Source organism: Saccostrea cucullata, unplaced genomic scaffold (genome assembly GCF_032062105.1).
Source record: "Saccostrea cucullata isolate Sc308-1 unplaced genomic scaffold, CSIRO_AGI_Scuc_v1 ctg10713, whole genome shotgun sequence".
Lineage (NCBI taxonomy): Eukaryota > Metazoa > Mollusca > Bivalvia > Ostreida > Ostreidae > Saccostrea > Saccostrea cuccullata.
The window spans coordinates 22065-44072 of NW_026930733.1; the positions used below are offsets into that span (position 1 = coordinate 22065).

A 22008-nucleotide genomic window follows, 5' to 3' on the forward strand; every position below is an offset into this window, starting at 1 on the left:
TGGGTCTTTATTTAGAATGCAGCAATAAACCGTTTGACGGTATACCACGGTTTATTTCTCCACAGTTCGGTTCACGATACCTGAAACTGATATCACGGTTCAGTTCAATTGGTCCGTAATAAGTGTAATGAACATTTGATAATTTTTTTTTAGTTTAAAGTATATGATGACAAACGTTGGACTTTTTAACCCAATATGTCACGTATCGTGATATGTATTGTATTGTAAACTGAATACCGTGATACGTATCGTATCATGGGGTAGGCGTATTGTTGCACCCCTAGTCATTATAAATGCATATTGACCTACATTGAGTCCATATTTGTATATTAATCATGAATTTATTAAAACTAGGTTTTGAAAAACAGGAATATAGCAAATTTACCGATATATCGAGGTTATGTTGGATCCCAAGCTATTTTGATTTAACAAATTTCTTATATGGATATAATGTATTACAGATATACCGAAGTGATTTCATACATGTAGGTCCCATTGACTTCATAATAACCATCATCATGTTTTACCATACAGAAATTGCTCAAAGTGGTTTAACAAAAATGATATAAACCAGACATTCAGTGTTCCAAGTTGTATCTAAAATGGTTGCATTTGCATCCAAAATTACACAATTTTATGCTAGCATGCTATATGATAGTCTACAGGATGGGTTGTGTTCACCTGTAGTGGTGGTTCTTAGAACTAATATGGTTTCTTCAGCCATTGTTTGGTCATAGTAATAAAGGACATAATATACATGTACAAAAATGAATGTCATTCCTTACATTTGATCTCATCACATTTAGAGTAATTTGTAATGTTACTACATGCATCAATTTAATCATATAACAACTTAACCATGTTAACTACAAATTCTCTCTGATGATAAGATTCGGATCATTATTTTTAAAAATTAATTTATAGGAAGTTTTCAAATACACGTGATACAACTAATTAAAAAGCATTGATACACTGCATAGTGGCTTTTAAGTTGTATTGTATTGTGTCATATAGGTTTTATTTGATCAATACACAGCCCTAATATCAACACATGTATTTTATTTTCTTCACTTGTCTGTTCTCCCAATGAGCAACAAACAGATTGTCATTTGTATCTGTACACAGTCCCCAGGGTTCACTCAGTCCACAATCTATGTAACAGAGGAACTGTCCATCCTGGTCTATGATGTGGACACAGTCATTGTAACAATCAGCTGTAAGGATGTGACTCTGACTGTCTGTGGCAATTCCTCGTGGATAGAATGTTTGATTCTTTGGAGCAGGAGTATGTCCAGTGTACCTGAATCTCAGTTTCCCGGCCTGATTGACCACCACTACTGCTTTAGCTTCACATTCAGACACACAAATATCCAGGTTCCTGTTCTCTGTTATGTATCTGCTATAGGAACCAGATGAATAGAGAGGTTTACCTTTATCATCAAACTGAATGGTTTGTTTCTCTGTGAAGCCAGAGTAACGGACAACTTTTGTTTGTTTGTAATCATCACTGATCATGATAACCAGGAGGTCACCAGAGGAGGTACTACAGACAAAGCAAGGTCTCCAGTTCTGTAGTCTGATCATCTCCTCTATCTTCTCACTCTTCACAATGTTCACAGTTCTATCACCATAATCAGTATAAACTAGATCTCCACTTTTTGTCACTGCTATGTCAGTTGGATTGTTCCTTGACTTGGTTCTGATTGACTTGAGTAGTGATCCCTGATTGGTGCTGTAGAGTTTCATGGTGTTTTCATTTCCACTTGTCCAGATTTCTTCATCACTCAGACAGGCCACATTGAAAAGGTATCTATCATACCCAGTGTCTATGGTGGTAACAGTTTCTGGTTCATCAAGAAGTTGTTTGACTGGAGGAGAGGATCCAGCTTCTGATGATTTCTGTGTTGTCTTCATGCTGTAGCCATCTTTATCTGAAGTTAAAGAACTTGATGATAATGTTCCAAACAATTTACTGAGTTTTTCTCCTTGAATTTTTTCTGGAATGAATTTGGATAAAGTTGGTACTAGTTTTTGTGGAAGGCTTCTGTATATATTTACATTTGAAGTGACTTTAAATAGTTTTGACAAATCATTAGTGTTTATAGCTATTTCAACTAAATCTATTTTATCCTTGATTTCAGACATTGCCTTGTTTATTTCATCCAGATGTTTTTGTAGAGTTTGTAACTGTGTGTTTTTCATCTCATCAACTTCAGCTTTAAGTTTCTTGACAAGTTTGTCAATTTCTCTGTGCCAGTCCTCTCCATGTTTTGTTATGGCTGTTGAGAGATCTCCATATTCCTTTTCTAACTGACTCATTCTGTTTTGTACATCAGAGGCAATGTCCTGGTAGGTTGGATAAATTTTCTCCTTTAATTCAGTTTGTTCTTTGAAAATCTTGACTTTTTTCTCATCCACAATCTGTAAGATTTCTGATAATTTATGACACAGATGTTGATCAGATGCTAGACACTTTGTACAAACAGGAATGTCACATTGATCACAGTGCATTGTACATTGCTGTTTGCTATGAGATTTGCATCCAGGGTAGAGGGGGGTGGATTTCCTGGCCTGAAATTTGACGACCTTGTGGTCCTTGGATTCATCAGATATCATGTGTTTTCCTACACAAGCTGTACACAGGTTGACAAGACATGTATCACAGTGCATCTGTACCACAGCGGTCTCACACAGGTCACATCGCATCACGTCCTGGGCACTGGTACGGGGGTCCATGGTTTAACTTCTGACTCTGAAGTATAGAATTAATTAGGCTTTAGAATAAAGCTCAGTAGGAAAAACATAACATATTTTAAATTGATTTTTAGGGTTATTTGTTTGGCAAATTATCTGTTCAATTACAGAGTTTTAATGTTATTTTATTATTATTATATAAGAAGATTTTTTTCGTAATTTTCATTGGCTGAAAGGACGTCACGTGATATTCCTCCTTTTGTGATAACAACGCGAAAGCGCATCGGCGGAAAATGATAACGCACGACACAGCATTCGGTTGCACTGAAGTTACGTAAAACGTGACGTCATAGTATGTGCGTGTTTTTAACCATTGTGACGTAATGACAGCCAAGTCTGTTTAGTTAGGACTGTGTCAGTGCATTCACTTTGAGTGATTATATAATATAACTATTATGGACATCAGTGAACGGTCAATATGTGGTTATAAGGACTCATGGCAATTGATATCGACCTCAGACACAGAAAATGATAGCGACATCGCAGGCTGGGTCGCTATCACTTTGAAATTCTGTGTCTTAAGTCAATATCAATTGCCATGAGTCCTTATAACCACATATCGACCTACACTGAAGTCCATAATTGTGTATTATTTTAAATTTTTGACCAACAGTAAAATACAAAGTCCATGGGTTCATGCCCCAGGGTGGGGTTTTGGTCTCATACATGTATTGCAAATACATTGCATCTTTGGAATTTTCTTGTCTCAAGGACTATTATCAAGCAAAATGTTTGTATCATAATTATTTTGATTAACACTTCTCCCTGTACTTAATTATGAAATATGTGGAGAGATGGAGCTGAGTTGTCCACATGAAGTAACTTCATAAAACTCAGAGCAGAATTATGAATTCTTTATTCATTGACCTTTAAAATCCTTGGTAGGTTTTTTTTTCATTTTATAAAATAAACATATAGCTAAATATCAATTGCTATCCTCATGTATTTATTGTTAACTATATACTAATTAGGTAAATTTTTCACCAAAATATCAAAAAGTTAAATAGATAATTATTGCGTGGACCCTGAGGTCCACGCAGTAAATATATAAGCGAGGTTAAACCGGATGCCCTGGGCAAACGACAGGCTACGCATGCGCGAGAATACTAGAAACTTCGCACCTTAGGTAACTTGCCCGTAGGATAATTCGCCCCATTCGAATTAAAATATACAATTCATTGGCAAATCGCGCTTTTAATTCTGCATATCGCATTTACATTTTCATTGGCAGATCCGATTTTCTCTCTTTTTAAATACACTTTTATATACAAACTAAACATTGATTCTGTGGTACAAGCATTTTAAGAGGTTATACAGTATATAGATAAATGTAACTTAACAATTTGAATGAAAAACGTCATTCAACGAATAGAGATAGCTTTTAAAAGATTCTAGCAAGTTTTCGCCGGCATTAGTTTTGTGCATCAAGGCTCGCAAAATAATTTAGTGTTTCGGCTAACAAAATATCGTTTGATAAAGGTCTGTAGCAACAGCTTTTAATGTGTGTGTGTTGGGGGGGGAGAGGGGGCTCCGACAAAAAATCTGCATACTACAGAGCTGTGCTTCTCGTAAACCATCAGATCTCTATTTTTTTTCTTGATAAATTTCTTCCATATTGATTTAATTTCAGAACAGATGTCAAGTCCAAGACAGTATGAGTTACACGTAGCAAAATAACCCGATTTTTTAAACTGACAAAACTAAAGGTCGCTAATCCGAGATAAAATTTCACAATTTTGCTTTGAGACTACAATCAGTTATAAGTAGGCAGATCATTGTAGAAAAAATGAACAAACCTACATGAATATTCCTTACACCTCGAAATTTTCTTAATTGAAATTCAGTTAGAAAAGACATGCCTATGGTCCACGTATTGCAGTCCTTTTTTAAAGGACAGCAACTTGTTATATAAACATTACCTGACTCTTACGACAGTAATGGCTGCCACTAAAGTGGGTGTTGTTCTGATCACATGACCTAGTTACCTGTGCTATCTACCAGGTATTTATACTTCCTGGTCTATATATAGCAGGGATTTAAATCTCAGCTCTGTGTTTGTTTTTGACTGTGACAAGCTTTACTCCTTTCAATATTTGATTTTTAAAATATTGACAGTAAAATAATGAAAATCTCTTGGCATGATATCAGAAATTTAAGGAAAACTGATCACTGAAACATTCCCCCCCCATTAACAATAGCACAAAAGTGTTCATCAAACAACAATTATGGATGAAAGTTGGATTCCACTACATGATCTCAAAACCAATAGTTTAATTCGTAACTAAATTATTTGAAATACTAATTTGAATTAAATCACCCGAGTCACTCAAATCAATCTTAAACATGTTAATGTTTTTTGTAAAGGATGTAGGATTGATTGTGAGAATTTTTTGTATGAATTATGGAGATAATGAACAGTACTCGGGCTCAAAATCCAGTAAAAGAAAACAAATCGGTGGTAACACGGACCTCCAAAACATCAGAGGTGGGATGGGGGGCTATAAAGGAGTGAGCATCCCCTGCCGACCGGTCACATCCGCTGTGTGCTCCTTGTCATGAAAATTCTATGTGAAAATATTGGCCTTACAATGTCTGATATGTCATTTTTTCTAATTGATGTTAAGTACATATATCAGTATATGCTTATATAAATTTATATATGAAACAGATATGGTGGAATTCATGTTACCTATCTTTAAGCTAAATTGAAAGTTATGTTTTGTTTATTTCAGCTTTCTTGGATACAGATATAAATGGAACTCCCAGTGAATTAGAAAGCTTGATGATTCTGGAATATAAAGACACATACTCGGTAAAACATTTCTAAATGACTTGCTCTATTTAGCAACAGAATCGTATTTTATATGTTGTTTACAAAAAGCTATGTTGATAAAGACATTTTGTAGGAATGTACTTAAACCTTTGGTGACGTACTAAATTGCAGATTTACACACTTTGATTTTGTGGTATAATTAGGCCTAGAAAAAAAATATGTTTGTTTCCACTTTCAGCCTGAAAAAATATAGGGTAGGTAGGTAGGCAGTTTTTTTTTTTTTGAAAAAATTTTTTTTGCTTCTTTAATCAAAACATGTATAGAAGTAACATTAATGACAAAAGAAATAGTGTTTTCAAGCATTTCTGTGACTTAAACTTATAATAGAAAGGTGACCCAAATTTCTTTCTGTCTTGAAAAGCTTGCAGAGTTGGAGACTATAATTCCCTGGGTGAGATTTTGCATATCATCATGACAAGGGACAAAAGCATTAAAAAAATATTTAGGGTCGGCACTATAAATTAGGGTTGGTCGGAAAGCGGAAACAAACATATTTTTTTTCTAGGCCTTACAAGAAAAATACTGTGTATTTCTGAACTTGTCTTTGTTTAACTTGTGCAGTACAACTTTTTAAAACAAATAAAATTATATACACATTTCTGGAAAAGAAATTCATCCATTGCAGTGCCAGATAAATAGGAATAATAAAAGTTTTATTTCCTATCACTGTACAGGATGATTTTGAGTACAGCCTTCAGAAGTATAAACTGTTGTTAGCTGATCCTACCACCACTACTGCATACATTTATAACAGGGACCAGATCCTGTTTGTACCAGGTAAATGTATCACTCCACAAGATAGACATTATTCAGTGCATTGATTGTTGTATAAAATGTCAGGTGTATGTCAAGGTTGGTGAATGGTCCAAGTTTTGTTTCAACCTTGATATCTTAATTCCATGAAAATTTATCTTCAATTTTTACTGACAGGTCGCATCTTGAAGTTAAACTTTAATCACACTTAATTTGAAGAGAGAAATTGTATTTTATCAGAAGTCATATGTTTTTCTCAGCTGTTACATACTTATAACAAAACCTGTCTCTAAACAAATGGACACGTTAATATAGAAGAGATTATACAGGTATTTTATATTTCAGGTCCATCCAATGAGGTAGTAAATCTACAGCAGCCTGGGGGTCACATTTTGGGGGCAGGTAAGACTGGGTTAACAGTTCATCTGAGACGAAACCTCATTAATGTTTCTCCAAAATCTTTAGGCCTTACTCAGTCAAAGATGCCTCAAAGCATATTTTTCATTGGTAATTTTTTTTAACTGAAGGGCTACATATAAGACTTTTAACAAGGAGGCATAATTAAGAAGTTACAAATTTTATTATTTTCAAAAAGCTGGAAAGTTAATGATATGTGCAGAGATAAAAGTAGATGTATTGGAACTAGAAACTACAAGATATACGTACTAAAATATCTGTAATATATTTTTCCTAGGATCTTGTGATGGAGTGGGAGTTTTTTTCTCAGGCAGTGTGGGACTGTTTTCCATCAGTGCTCCACAGAAACAGGAAGTCAGGTCTGGAATTGAAACAAAATTATTAAATACCCTAAAAAAATGGGTTTATCTCATGAAAAGTGTGTTTGCAAGAGCAGGACATTTAAAATTATAAGATATTCCATTTGAAGAATAATTTTTAGCTCACCTGAGCGGAAGGCTCAAGTGAGCTTTTCTGATCACATTTTGTCCGTCCTCCATCCGTCCGTAAACTTTACACATTTTCAACTTCTTCTCAAGAACCACAGGGCCAATTTTGACCAAACTTGGTACAAAGCGTCCTTGGGTAAAGGGAAATTTAAATTGTTAAAGGGCCAAGTCCCCCCACAAGGGGAGATAATCAAGAAAAGACAAAAATAGGGTGGGGTCATTAAAAAATCTTCTTCTCAAGAACCACTGAGCCAGAAAAGCTGAAACTTACGTGGAAGCATCCTGGTATAGTGTAGATTCTAAATTGTTCAAATTATGACCCCCATGGGAAAGGGCGGGGCCACAATGGGGAATCAAAGTTTGACATAGAAATATATAGGAAAAATCTTTGAAAATCTTCTTCTCAAGAACCACTGGGCAAGAAAAGCTGAAATTTATGTGGAAGCATCCTGGTATAGTGTAGATTCTAAATTGTTCAAATCATGACCCCCCGGGGAAGGGCGGGGCCACAATGGGGAATCAAAATTTTACATAGAAATATATAGGAAAAATCTTTGAAAATCTTCTTCTCAAGAACCACTGGGCCAGAAAAGCTGAAACTTAAGTGGAAGCATCCTGGGGTAGTGTAGATTCTAAATTGTTCAAATCATGACCCCCAGGGGAAGGGCGGGGCCACAATTGGGAATCAAAGTTTGACATAGAAATATATAGGAAAAATCTTTGAAATCTTCTTCTCAAGAACCACTGGGCCAGAATAGCTGAAACTTATGTGCACATGGAAGGATCCTGGGGTAGTGTAGATTTCACAATGTCTAAATTATGATCAGTGGGGTAGGGTGGGGATGCATTATGTATTACAAGGGGGAAATCTGGTAAAGAACAGAATGGTCAAAGCTTCTCAGGTGAGGGATGTGGCCCATGGGCCTCTTGTTTTATAAAATATTTCAAAAGTACTTGTTAATCTGTATTTATACAAATAAAATTCATGCCCTGTTCACACGGAGAGCTTAATTCGAATTAAACGTAAAGTTACTGCAAATTAGCTTCGCTTAGCGTTCACACGAAGAATTTATTGCGAATTAGTTCGAATTAGTTTACTGTGCATTAAATTACTTCGCATTAGCTCCGTGTGAACGCTAAGCGAAGCTAATCCAAATTAAATTTTGAGGCATGTGTAATGGCAAAATTAGGTCAAATGCCACATGTCCGTGGTCAGCTTGAAGTATTTGTGCTATTTTTTAGTGAAAAACTATGGAAAATTGTGTTAATCACTAAAGTGTTTGTACAGACACTGTAACATTATGTCAAATGCATCTGCTCCTGCTTAAGGTGACGTGATTTGCAAATAACGTCATAATAGCCTTACTGACGCCTGGCCGTAGAAGTAGAATTTTAATTCGCATTAGTTTACTTCGCATTAGCTGTCGTGTGAACGCAATTTAATTCGCATTATTTTAATTCGCATTATTTTACTTCGCATTTACTTCGCATTAATTTACTGCGAATTAAACTTGCCGTGTGAACAGGGCATTAATTTATCAGACATTACTTCTTAAATTATTTTAGAATCATAGCATGTCATAGAAATTTTCTATTTCTTTTTGTATAAAAATGTCTTAGCATCAATTTATTATGATCTTAAATATTTCCAGTATTATGGAGGAGCCTTCACAAGACCTCACCACAATGGACATGGTAAATTTCTGAAATTCTCTGTCATTTACAAATAGTCCTAGTGCATACTCTTTGTTCAGTGGAAATTATTGCATATACTTTGTATCGAAAATGCATTGTTACAAACCAGCTGAATTTGATGTCTTTGTAGTCAGTATTGACGGCCAGCCACGCTAAAATGCAGGAATTGTCTATGAGTGAAGACAGAACGGCCCGACTCAAGTCCGCATTTATTGCCACCATGAGGGGAAACATTGTAAGTCAATCAATTGTAATACAACATTAGATAGTTGTTTTATGTCAATGAACATCAGCAAAACATTTTATTCTTATATTATCCCTGTAATTTAAAGTTAAGTTATACCCTGTGCTGGTGATAGTAATATTTTTGATTGGATCTTTAAAAGGTATAATGATCAGTGAACCAAGGCTCTAGTATCTCCCCAGGGTAAACCCATTATTCTTTAGATTATTAATTCATCAGAATTTGTTATATCCCGTGCTACAGTCTACATGTACATGTATTAATATACAGTTAAAGTATATCATTGAGGGAGTTGGCAAGATTCCAGTTCCCCAAGACCAGTAATTACTATTTCCCTCTGCTGCGCTTAGGGAAATAGTCCTGGTTGGGGGGTGGGGGGGGGGTGACTGAAATCTTGCTAACTCCCTCAATGATAAAGTTTTTAGCTATTTTATTATACCAATACAAAAGTTAAAAAAAAAAAAATAGAAAATTTCAAAAGAGGGGGAATTAGCTTTCAGAGCAGGGATTAGCTCACTTGATTAACACACGGGATTAGTCCAATAACATATACTGATAAAAAACAAAAATCTAGAAAATTACAGAAAACCAGGAATAAGCTTCCAAATAAGGGATAAGCTCAATAACTAATACACAGGGATTAGTCCATTCACAGTGATTTAAAGAGAATTATTCACATTTTATTACCTAATTTTTCATATAAAAAATATTCAGTAGAGGTATAATACTTATATTATTATAATTATATCTATAGGCTGCAGCCCAGACAACCATTGATGAGTTATTTCCCCCTGATGAAGTGTCCACAGATTTAGATCAGATAGTTGTCTCCCTTGACCGAGATCTCGTGGATGATTTTCCCGCCTCCGATCCACGGTGGGCGGAGTCTAGACAAGGTAAGAGGTTAAAGGGCAAATGATCATGAGGCTTTAACTCATATGGGATCTTTGGCTTATACAGTTAATTCTCGATAAACAGCCACCTTTTGTAATTTAGAAATCATGGCGGTATAACGAAGTTGGCGATGAATTGAATTTCCCATCTTTTAGGAAATAGGAAGTAGAGTTACCGTTCTTAGAAATACTATTTAGCGTTTCCATTCTTATTATCACATGTACATGTATATAAAAAAACATATTTCTAAATTTGAAAATACTTGAAGTAATTGTTTTATGTACAATTTCGCTAAAACAAAATGTGCAGTTATGAGAGAAAGACACATGTGTATGCATGTAAATCTGCACGTCTGATATTGAAATAAAAAACATGCTGGGTCGATCGTCGTAATATATAGCCGATAGTACGTAAAATGAATTCTTGAATAAATTCATTCTTTATGGTATCATTGTTAATGAAAAGTTCAAAATTTTTATTGTATAATTATTTTTTAAGCAAACTTTGCATTGTTTAAATCCGAGATCATCAGAATAATATCGTTATCGGTGTACTTTAACAACGTCCGCTTTCGTGGCGAAGCCATGACTAAATGATTTTTATTAAACAGAAAACAAAATTATTATAACACTTTCTGTTAAATTATTGTTTATTTAATTATTATTTAATTATTTAATTGCATAAACCTTGTCTGGAATGCGTGCTTTACAACATGGATAGCGTCAACCAATTCGCCGCGCTTCACTGACAACATGGACCTGTGGCGGTATATCGAGATAATTGACACTTGAAAATGGACGTTTGTTTTGAAAACAGGGTGGCGGATGGCGGTATGCGAATTTGGCGTTATAAAGAGAATTTTCTATAGCGGGAAAAACGTTCTCGGGAAATCATGGCGTTATTGCGAAAATGGCGATGAATCAAATGGCGATAATTTGAGAATTGATTGTATATCGATGAGAGATTAACAACCTTTGTGACTATAGTACAAAGAATTATTGATTCATTGCGGTCTGTATCAAAAACTTGATAACGATTTATTGTTGTAGATGCCACCAGTAGCACCACTTCACTAATTATCATCAATCAGCTGACAGATAAACTCCGAGCTCACGAGTACGTCATCAACTTCCTCAAAAAGATGAGTCTCTGGGAACAGGTGAGTGTCAGGGGATACAAGGTCAGATTGGAGAGTTATTTTGACCATAGGTCCATAATTAAATCAATTTAAGTATTGAGGGAAAACTTTTTTTGCCTGGTGGCAATTGACTTTCTTTGTATTTTATGCTATTTTCAACAAAAGATGATGATATAACAACTGAGTATTGGGCTTCCTTATCTTTTTTTTCTAAAATGAATTCTTATGAATTGCAGTTGAATCTAGTAACGATACGGGACACACGGATGTTGACAAGACATGTTATGTGTGAACACGCAGAAAAAGTACAGGCCGCCATTGCATTACGCCAATTACACGGGGAGTAAGTATGAGTATCATTCTCTATATACATGTAATGTGTGAACATGCAGAAAAAGTACAGGCCGCTATTGCAAAACGGCAATTACATGGGGAGTAAGTATCTATAAAATAATAAACACATAATTTGTGAACCATGAGGGAGTTTCATGTATCTATAAAAAGACGTGACTTTTCTAATGCCGCAGATTGAAACCTTCTTTAATGTTATAACAATATAAAAGAAGTTACTTAACAAAAAAAATGTGTGCTTTATATAAATCAATAGAATGAATACAAATATCTCTATAGGTTTACTGGTATAGTGGATGCAGCCATAAAGAAAGTTTTGGAGATGAGACGGGACGTCAACATTTCCCTAAACCTGACCCCACAAGACTTATTTTATAGAGAGGTATGTACTAAATTTGACTCCACAGAACTTATTTTATAGAGAGGTATGTACTAAATTTGACTCCACAGAACTGATTTTATAGAGAGGTGTGTACTAAAACTGACCCTACAGAACTGATTTTATCATGTTTATGGAGAGGTATGTGTATGTACTAAATCACAGGACTTATTTTGTAGAGAGGTATGTACTAAATCTGACCCCACAGAACTTATTTTCTAGAGAAGTTGGCGTGTTTCATGATTTTCTATTTGTGTGTTACCTGTTACAGGTGTCAAGGATACAGGAAGTAGTCGAGTGTTTGTTGGCATATCAGGAGGAAGTTCTGATGGCCGATGTCACGGTTACAGAGATTCTCACGGTCATTACATCAGTCAACACAATATTACAGGTAAGTATCACAGGTAAATATTACAGGTAAATATTGATAGAATTAAGTTCGCCCCATATTATTTTTGCAGTATCCATGTACAATGCATATTTCTGTACATGTTTTATTGGATTTTTATAACAGCTGAAAACATATGGATTTTGACAATCTATGCACCATGTTTTTAAGTTTCCCCACTATTAGACCCCATCACATCTTTTTGAGAAGATTAAAATAACTTTAATTTAAAATATAGAGACTGTCTATGCTGTTTATCTGTTGTATTTAATTTACAGGAAATGTTACATAAAGCCCTACAGTATCGTCAGACCAAATCCACAATGTATGAATGTGAGGCCCCTCAAGGGGATGTCCCAGAATACATACCCTGGACATCAACAGGAGGGGATCACGGGATCAGGACATTCCTTGTTAAACAGGTTTAATACGGTTTACTAAATTAATTTTATACAAAAAAGTCAAACAATTCCAATGCTCTATTGAGCGATCCAAAAAGAAAAAAAAAATTGATATTCACCTACTGAGTGAGAAAATGTCTATTATATGACTTTTGTTTATTTTAGTTCAGTAAGACTATAGAGGTAGTGATTTATTGTTTATCATTTGTCTCTGGGTTATTTTAGTTCAGTAAGATGATAGAGGCCTCGATTCATTTAGTTCTTTTTTATCTACTTTAGTACAGTAAGACGATAGAAGTGGTGATCCCTGAACTCCGTGACCCCGAGGGTCAGGAGAGGATCTACCAACAGCTGGCCGCCATCGCTGATATCGTCCTGGACGGTTACGTCAGTCAGTTAGAGTCACTAGAAAATAACGTCAGTAGACGACAACACTTCAACGAACTACAGCGACGGTACGAACAGGACAGACAACAGCTGATCATGCCGCTCAGTAAGTTCTTATTGTATTGTTGTGTGCAAAGTAAAGTAAAGTAAAACATACTTCAATAGAAGCAAATTATAAAATCTAATTCAATCCTACCTTAAACATGTTAAACTTGATTCACCTTTATCAATTATATAAATTAGAATTTTTAATTTACAAATGCAATGACATTGACATATTAGTTTGTCCATTGAATATAAACTATTAATGTGTTTAATGAGTCAAGAGAATTCATATGTAAATGTATTTCATTTAGTATCATTTTCTGTATAATAACTTGTATTCCTGGATCTGACAGTTTTTACTGCATGTTTATTCACACAATAATTGCTCAACTAACCATTCTCTATTGTCAGCTTGCCACTACTTAAAATAAAAATAAATGTAACAGAGTATAAAAAAAATTATCAAACCATTCTCTGTTGACAGTGGAGGGGAAGCAGTACGAGTTAGCAGCTTCCCTAGCAGAGAAATATTGTGACTTTGAAATCCTGATTCAGCTTTGTGAGTTATCACACAACACAGATAGAATAGAGAAATATCTACACCAGTTCTCTGACAAGGTATGTCTATAAATAGACAGGATAGAGAAATATCTACATCAGTTCTTTGAAAAGGTATGTCTATAAATAGACAGAATAGAGAAATATATACATCAGTTCTCTGACAAGGTATGTCTATAAATAGATAGAGAAATATCTACATCAGTTCTTTGAAAAGGTATGTCTATAAATAGACAGAATAGAGAAATATCTACATCAGTCCTCTGACAAGGTATGTCTATAAATAGACAGGATAGAGAAATATCTACATCAGTTCTCTGACAAGGTATGTCTATAAATAGACAGGATAGAGAAATATCTACATCAGTTCTCTGACAAGGTATGTCTATAAATAGATAGAATAGAGAAATATCTACATCAGTTCTCTGACAATGTATATCTATAAATAGACAGGATAGAGAAATATCTACATCAGTTCTCTGACAAGGTATGTCTATAAATAGATAGAATAGAGAAATATCTACATCAGTTCTCTGACTAGGTTTGTCTGTAAATAGATAGAGAAATATCTACATCAGTTCTCTGACTAGGCATGTCTATAAATAGATAGAGAAATATCTACATCAGTTCTTTGAAAAGGTATGTCTATAAATAGACAAAATAGAGAAATATCTACATCAGTTGTCTGACAAGGTATACCTTTTTCTCTATCTACTCAGATGTTTGATGCAATTATAAAAAATATTGATTTTTTTTTTTTAGTTTAAGAGTTTGAAGTTTGAGATATAATGAAGAATGTTAACAAAATAATTAATTAACATATTGACTTTTTCAGGGTTTTGCAAATTTCCTGTATACATGGTACATGAAAGAAGGTAGGTGGCATAACTCTGATGAATAAATATAAACCTGAACCTGTAGGAAGGTATTGATAAATATTATACCTGGACATGTAGAAAGGTATTTATAAATATTTGACATACAATAAATTTCACATGTATATGATTTGTTAATTTTAATTTATACAGGTAAGAGAGGAAAGCTCCTGGCTTTACCAATCAGTCAACAGAGAGAACTGGGTAGATTTCTACAAAAGGAGGACATTAAATCTCTTAGCTGGCTCCATAATATACAGACCAACAACTTCTCTAAGGTAAATCATACCTCTACATTAAATCTCTTGGCTGACAACAACTTCTCTAAGGTAAACCATACCTCTACATTAAATCTCTTTGCTTGCTCCATAATATACAGACCAACAACTTCTCTAAGGTAAATCATACCTCTACATTAAATCTCTTGGCTGGCTTCACAATATACAAACCAACAACTTCTTCAAGGTAAATCAGACCTCTACATTAAATCTCTTGGCTGGCTCCATAATATACAGACCAACAACTTCTATAAGGTAAGACATACCTCTACAGTAAATCTCTTGGCTGGCTTCACAATATACAGACCAACAACTTCTCTAAGGTAAATCATACCTCTACATTAAATCTCATAGCTGGCTCCATAATATAAAGACCAACAACTTCTCTAAGGTAAACCATACCTCTACATTAAATCTCTTAGCTGACAACAACTTCTCTAAGGTAAATTATACCTCTACATTAAATCTTTTAGCTGACTCCATAATATAAAGACCAACAACTTCTCTAAGGTAAACCATACCTCTACATTAAATCGCTTAGCTGACAATAACTTCTCGAACGTAAATTATACCTCTACATTAAATCTCTTAGCTGGCTCCATAATATACAGACCAACAACTTCTCAAGGGGAAATCACACCTCTACATTAAATCTCTTAGCTGACTCCATAATATACAGACCAACAACTTCTCTGTGGTAAATCATATCTTGACATCCAATTACCTTTGAATTCAAAGAAACAGATTTGAATCCATTAAATTAATCCTGGAATTTGACCTGCTTAAAAACATAAACAAATTGTAACCTTTGCCAAATCTTTAGATAGGTTAGTTTTTCAGCAGATTTTACGGAGTATCCAATATTTGTTTTTACCTCATATGACCTAGGGGTTAAATCTTAGCAATATTTTGCCCTAACAGTGCATCAGTATGTCATTGTGTGGTTATGGAAAGTTTGATCTAGTATTTTCTTTTATTTTCAGGCCCACACCACTCTTTTAGAGTTGGGCAAAATGGAGCAGGGCTCTCTGGCAAAGAAAAAGGTAAGGTTTTGTTGATAATAAATCATTTAATTGATATCTTACTACTCATTAAAACCTGTTCTCTTTTGAAAAAAGGAAATGTTTTTCCCCACCTCTTCAATAAACAACAGTGTGCTTATAATAAACAATGATAATAAATAATGAAAGGAAGATAGACTTGTCATTTGTAGATGCTATCATGCTTTATAAACTTGAAGACAATGTAATCTAAAGTTTTATTTTCTTTGGACAGGTAAGTATATAATTATGTAAATGTATTGTGTAGAAGATTGCTTAAGACAAATTTTGTTTGATCTTTTTATTTTTACATGTACATGTATATACATTATCCAATTTGTCAGTAGAACACCTCAGTTATATGTTTATGTTCCTGACTGACTGAGTAGCCGAACGTTTTGTTTTGTAGACACTGTTAAGTCTGAGTAAATTGGCTGGACTAGCAGCTGACCCAGATAATGGAGAAATAGACAGCAACATTCTAGGTTTGTATTTTAAATTACTAATAAGTGTATTAGACATCATTCTTACCACATGGGTTCAGTAAAACATTTAATTCATAAAACGAACCTTTAAGAACCTTTGATGAAGTCATGTGCTCTTATTTCTATTATAATATTCTGTTATAATATCAGGAAGAGGTTGCTATTCTTTACCAAAAAAAAAAAATTAATAATAACATTGTTAATAAAATGTACAGTAATTTACTTATTAAAAAGTTGCATTTTAGTCCATTTACAAATTAATATAGCAACCAAAAAACTAGCTTGGTTGAAATTATTTTTGAATGGTCCTTAGATACTAAAGTATTCTGACACAGAAAAAAACATTTTCTTCTTTTGCTTTCTTTGCCTATAGTATAAAATGAAGTATTTAACGTACATTATCGTATAGGATTTATGTTTATATATATTTTACTTGTTGTTTATTTCAGACATCAATGAAGAACAAGAATTAATTGCCCATCAGCAGCAGTTACCTGCCCTTGTCATAGAGGTTAACTTATATAACTATTGCTAATTTCCATTATGTTTTTATCTTCACCTATTGATGTTCACCTTATATCAATTAACTCACAAATCCAATTTAACAAAACTTGGAATAATGAAATAGTGAATTTTAACAAAAATCACTTTTCTTGTAGAACCTTGGCATGGAGCCAAACAATATGAGAGTTCTCTCCCCTGTACAGCTGATAGAGGTATGTATTGGTGGGGACTTCCACCTTAATTTCTGTCTCTATTGATTGTAGACCATGAAGAAAATTGTACAAAACATTTAGTATTCTCTTGCCATTAAATGCTTATATTGTAAATTTTATTGAATTATTTTAAGAGTCAAAATCAGCAAGCATCGAGCATTGAATGGAAAGTCAAAATTTTATTTTTTCAAAAGCTTTTGGTATATAGAAGATTTTGTCCTACTTAATGCCAAAACACAATTAAAAATTTTTTTGAACGTATGAAGGGACTGGTATCCAAGGAAATTCATTTCCTTAGCAACGGGTTCATAAATCCTTATGAAAATCAACGATTTTCAGACATTTTTCTACGAATATGTTTTTTGAACGTGATAAGATAAAGTATTTTGGTTACTTTATTTGTTGAAAGATGGAATTACTTTATTCTCCAAAAATAAGAAAAACAAAATTTCTGTAGTGATATTGTTGCCATGACAACGGGAAAAGAACATGGCGTCAATGCTTATTAATTTTGAAAAAATTACACATGTTTATCACTATATATACAAAATCTACAACCACGGCTGGAAAAATGAATGGTGTGATCTTGAAAGGGGTTATCTATATGTCATATCTATACAATAAAATTTGCAGGCAACTTTAGTAGAAAAAAGTTACAAATGGTTAAAATGTGTGACAATCTGCCATTTATAAGCTTTTTTGAAGGGGCGGGGGGTAAATTGAATACACCTACAGCATCCATTATATTAGTCATATTGGTTCTGATCAAAGCATACTCATAATTTTACTATTGTTGATAAATAAATGCACATTCAATTTCAAAAGGAATTTTATATTCCTCACAAACGAAACTTGGAAAAAAAAGGGGGGGGGGTAGGAATCACCTTGTTCACCCATCCATATGTATGTAAAATTTTGACTTGTTCATAACGTTTAAATGAAGTGCCACTGAAAGTCCATACTTGATATTAAGATTGCTTATGATCTAGAGATGTGTCAAAAGCTTGACCCAAGGTCATTTGAGCAAGTTCAAGGTCATTGGTAGAAGAATAGTGCTATCTTTGCCTATTCTGTAATATTCTAATGAAAAGACTTCGTTTCGAGCGGGGATTATTTTTGAGCTGTAGGTTTGTCATGACCTTGACCAAAGTTCATTTGGACATGTTTGATCTTGACTCAAAGATATAGCTTTTTCAAGGTCACTGCAGTAAAAGTGTACTATATGAGTTTGGCACATTTACATATCTAACTTCGAATGAAGAGAAATTGGAAGTTTGTGCTCAACACAACGGTTTTACTACCCATGACTTGCAATTGAGTACATGTCATAGTCATTTTGGTATGTATATCTGCACTAACAAAATTTCAAAAAGGTTTTAAATTAATATTTGGACCTTTTTTGTAATAAAAAACATTTAATGCAATAGCAGGAGGGTGGGTATCATTTTATGAGCTTGCTCACGATAATTCTAGTTTATGAAACAGAGTCGCTATGACAGGTCACATAATTTTAGAGTAAAACCATATCAATGAGGCATGTAGCATCAGGTTTGGGTTGGGTAGGTGGGGGGGGGGGGGGGGTGACATCCCCCACCCAACTTTTTCCTCAACATAATCTGATGTTTTAACCCCCCCCCACCGAAGTTTGGTCAATTTCCCCACTTTTTTTCTTGCAGTTTTTTTATGCGTACCCCACACCATACACTTTCAAAAACGATACCATGTCTGACTAGAACGAATGACTGCAACCTTTGGTATTGAACCGATGATATTTTCTCCTGCTGTCCTAATTAAGAAACAATATTGCAAGACAGCTAAGACCTCAGTAGCTACTGGTACCTAAAATTAAAATTTGGAAGGGCTTTATATATATGAATGTCTAAACTTGAACTGACCTTAAAAGATATTTCATAATAACCCTAATGGGCAATCTTTTGAATGGCATATATCGAAATTTTTGTTGTATATTTAAAGACATTTTGAAAACAATGTAGAAATCAGAAGAGAATGACAAATATGAATATTTTTTATATATAATACCTAGAGATACAAAACATAAATCTGAGGAACGTGTCGTCTGTCAGACTTTAAACTAGCCTTCTTTCTGTTTTGAAATTAATTGATTGATCATTTAATACTGACCTTGTTTTGATTATGATACTTCAAAATGCAGAATATAAAGATATGTTTCAGATTCTTCTACAATATAATTATGAATCTGCATACTAAAAATTGATAGTTATTAGATTTACATCAATAAAAAAAATGCTAACAGACAAACAAAGAATGTTACTTTTGAATTGAACATTTTCATTTGATCCACTTTCATGAATACACTGTACAATTTATGGATCTATTTTCTGTTTCCCCGAGTCTCCGATAACACTATCCACTTACTTCCAGCGTCAATGGTCTGTACTGTAATGAAGTATTCTCATAATCTGAAAAAGTGATAAAATTAAAATGTAATAATATATGTACAGCTTTGCCTTCATATATTAGGAACCATTTCTAGTTGAGCTTGAGCAATGATGATGAATGCAAAGCATGTTTATTGGAATCAATTAAATTCCAAGAAATCTCAATGGTTTATCATTTTATTTTAAAAACTAAAAAGTTAACATTTTTACTAAATGTATCATTTACTATTATTTACATGATTTTCCTGTCTAATTCTATATCAGCCCATCCAATTCTGTTTCTGCTTTCTTCCGAGTTTGGCTTCAAAGCGCCGGATTTCATTCTAAATATAGAAGTGTACAACACAAAGTTGAGACCGTATTGATTTTAGATATTCTTTAAATTTAAAAAGTTGCAATAAAAACGTCAACTGGTTATAGGTATTGTCATACTCTAAATTATGTTTTTCATTTCCTTCCAATAACCCCCCCCCCAAGAAAAAAATGGAGTACAGATATTCATTTCATATATTTATGTGCTTTAAATCTAATGATGCTTATTATTTGAACCTAGTTGACTAAAATTACTTCAGTGGTACCGGAGAAAATGTTAGCTGAATATGAATTTTCTTTCATAAGTTAACACTGGATGACATCATCAAAAAGTTATATATTTTTTAATTCATTATTTTACTGTGGTATATATACAATTCAGTTACCACTAGTTCACTACATAATACAGCTAGTTGTCTGTATCACAATACTTCCAAGGTAATCCCCTTTCCTAAACTAAAATATATTAAGTACAGAGTTAACCCCCTGCCCCTCATTTTTTTACGGACGCCATAACAAAGGTCATTCCATTTTACAAATGTTTCATAATACACACATGTAGTGTTGGTTTTCATAAATTCATAATTTTTCACGTAAAAAAGCAGGTATTTTCTTAATAAAGATATCTACTATACAAAATTTTTATTTACCCGACTATCAATTATTCATTTTAGCTGCTGAGTGACTTTGGTTACATATATACCGTGAATACAACAAATTAAAATCAAACTAAATTCAAATTAAACTTTATAATTTGGAATGCAGTTATGTGACCGATCATGACCAACTTTTTCCCGTTAGTCCCGCAGAAACAATCTAAGTTGGGGGATTTAATTTCATTTGCTCATATTATAGTTTAATACCGCCAATATTATTGGGGGAGAGGGGCATACCCCCCTCCTCCTGGTTCCTTGGGTCATGCATAATCTTTTCTTTTTAGTTATAAAATACTAAAATAATGCCAACATATATAATCAATCAGAATTAAATTAAAATGTGCAAAAACATGCACTTGCCAAGTGTTACATATTTTAGTGCATGGTTAATTTATGCTATACATTCTTCAGTAACTGTTGTAATGGTAAATTGTAAAAATTTCAATCACTCACCGTAATGAAGACCCATGAAAACGCATAAACTGAGGTTCAGACTGCTCATTGTTATTGAAAACAAACTACCGTTTATTCCTCCTATGTTAGAGAGCTATACCAAAGGGAGGTAATTTTAAGCAAAAGTGACAGAAAATTATGGATTTAAATCAGTTATCATATATAAATGCCTAAGTTGCCTGCAGATTTTTTTCTTGATTCTTCTAGAACAAATACTGTTTAATTAATATTTTATGCTGATAAGCTTTAATGTGGTTGTAGATTTCTTATAGAGTACTTCAAATTTGCTGTTTTTTAAAGAAAAATAATCCTCCAAAACTAGTTTTATATATCAAAAGGTGAAGAGAATTTCAATAATCAACAGTTGTTAAAATAGAGTATATTTATATAAATAAAATAATAATTCAAAAAGTTCTTTTTAATGACTAGTAATAAAAAAGTATTTGTTTAACCATAAATTCAAGTGTCATGATAAAGTACAAAACGCGCTATCTGAAAGGCGCGTGGTTTCCATAGCAACAATGCGAAAAATTATTTTTTGCTTGCTTTTTTCTATTATACCCTTTGTTCTGAAAATTTATATATGAGTTTTAACCAAATCTGTTTCTATGCCACTTTCCACATTTTTTAACTAAATGCTCGATGCTTGCTGATTTTGACTCTTAAGTTCTTTTCCAGTTATACATCTCAGGAACAAACATTGATGCCACGGAATATGATTTCAAGAAAGCACTGGATCTCTTACAATACATAGACAAGGTAAATGTATAAAAATGTGAGTACATGTATAATCAAAAAAATTAATTAGATATACATGTATATAGGAATTTGAGCAATAAATAAACAAAAGACTGGGGTGTCTTTACTTATTAATGTTGGCTGTCTCAGAAGATTCATATTTTTTGTAGAAGATAGATTTTAAGAACAGCTAGCTTCCTTTTCAGTTTAAAGTATTTTTATGAATACCTCTGAAAATATAAGAACAGAGATATTCAAATATGGAAAAGAATGGTACCTCTAATTTTTTACGGAAGACTATATTAAATCC

General features: G+C 33.5%; 2 protein-coding genes across 3 annotated transcripts in view; one reads left to right on the top strand and one right to left on the bottom strand.

The window, feature by feature from the left end:
* LOC134229867 (nuclear pore complex protein Nup133-like) overlaps positions 1–21719 on the top strand; it is a gene marked incomplete at both ends in the record, with an annotated part of 42164 nt that extends 20445 nt beyond the window's left edge. The window contains 21 exons of the mRNA XM_062711650.1: positions 5487–5566; positions 6262–6364; positions 6686–6742; positions 7035–7116; positions 8898–8940; positions 9071–9175; positions 9939–10080; positions 11128–11237; positions 11453–11559; positions 11847–11949; positions 12218–12337; positions 12613–12756; positions 13015–13228; positions 13652–13785; positions 14561–14600; positions 14754–14878; positions 15862–15921; positions 16328–16403; positions 16853–16914; positions 17063–17119; positions 21639–21719. Coding sequence (XP_062567634.1) covers positions 5487–5566; positions 6262–6364; positions 6686–6742; positions 7035–7116; positions 8898–8940; positions 9071–9175; positions 9939–10080; positions 11128–11237; positions 11453–11559; positions 11847–11949; positions 12218–12337; positions 12613–12756; positions 13015–13228; positions 13652–13785; positions 14561–14600; positions 14754–14878; positions 15862–15921; positions 16328–16403; positions 16853–16914; positions 17063–17119; positions 21639–21719 — 2045 coding nt within the window. The remainder of the gene's footprint in view (positions 1–5486; positions 5567–6261; positions 6365–6685; positions 6743–7034; positions 7117–8897; positions 8941–9070; positions 9176–9938; positions 10081–11127; positions 11238–11452; positions 11560–11846; positions 11950–12217; positions 12338–12612; positions 12757–13014; positions 13229–13651; positions 13786–14560; positions 14601–14753; positions 14879–15861; positions 15922–16327; positions 16404–16852; positions 16915–17062; positions 17120–21638) is intronic.
* Positions 426–4715, bottom strand: LOC134229865 (E3 ubiquitin-protein ligase TRIM71-like). Of its 2 annotated transcripts, none has more exons than XM_062711648.1 (2): positions 4674–4715; positions 426–2750 (listed from the first exon to the last, which is right to left on the bottom strand). In XM_062711648.1, the coding sequence occupies exon 2, from the start codon at positions 2734–2736 to the stop codon at positions 1045–1047; it is 1692 nt and encodes a 563-aa protein (XP_062567632.1). In that variant the 5' UTR covers positions 2737–2750; positions 4674–4715; the 3' UTR covers positions 426–1044. The 2 variants fall into 2 exon arrangements, with proteins under 2 accessions (XP_062567632.1, XP_062567633.1); XM_062711649.1 differs by having other exon boundaries at positions 4679–4695.
* Positions 21720–22008: the final 289 nt, after the last annotated feature.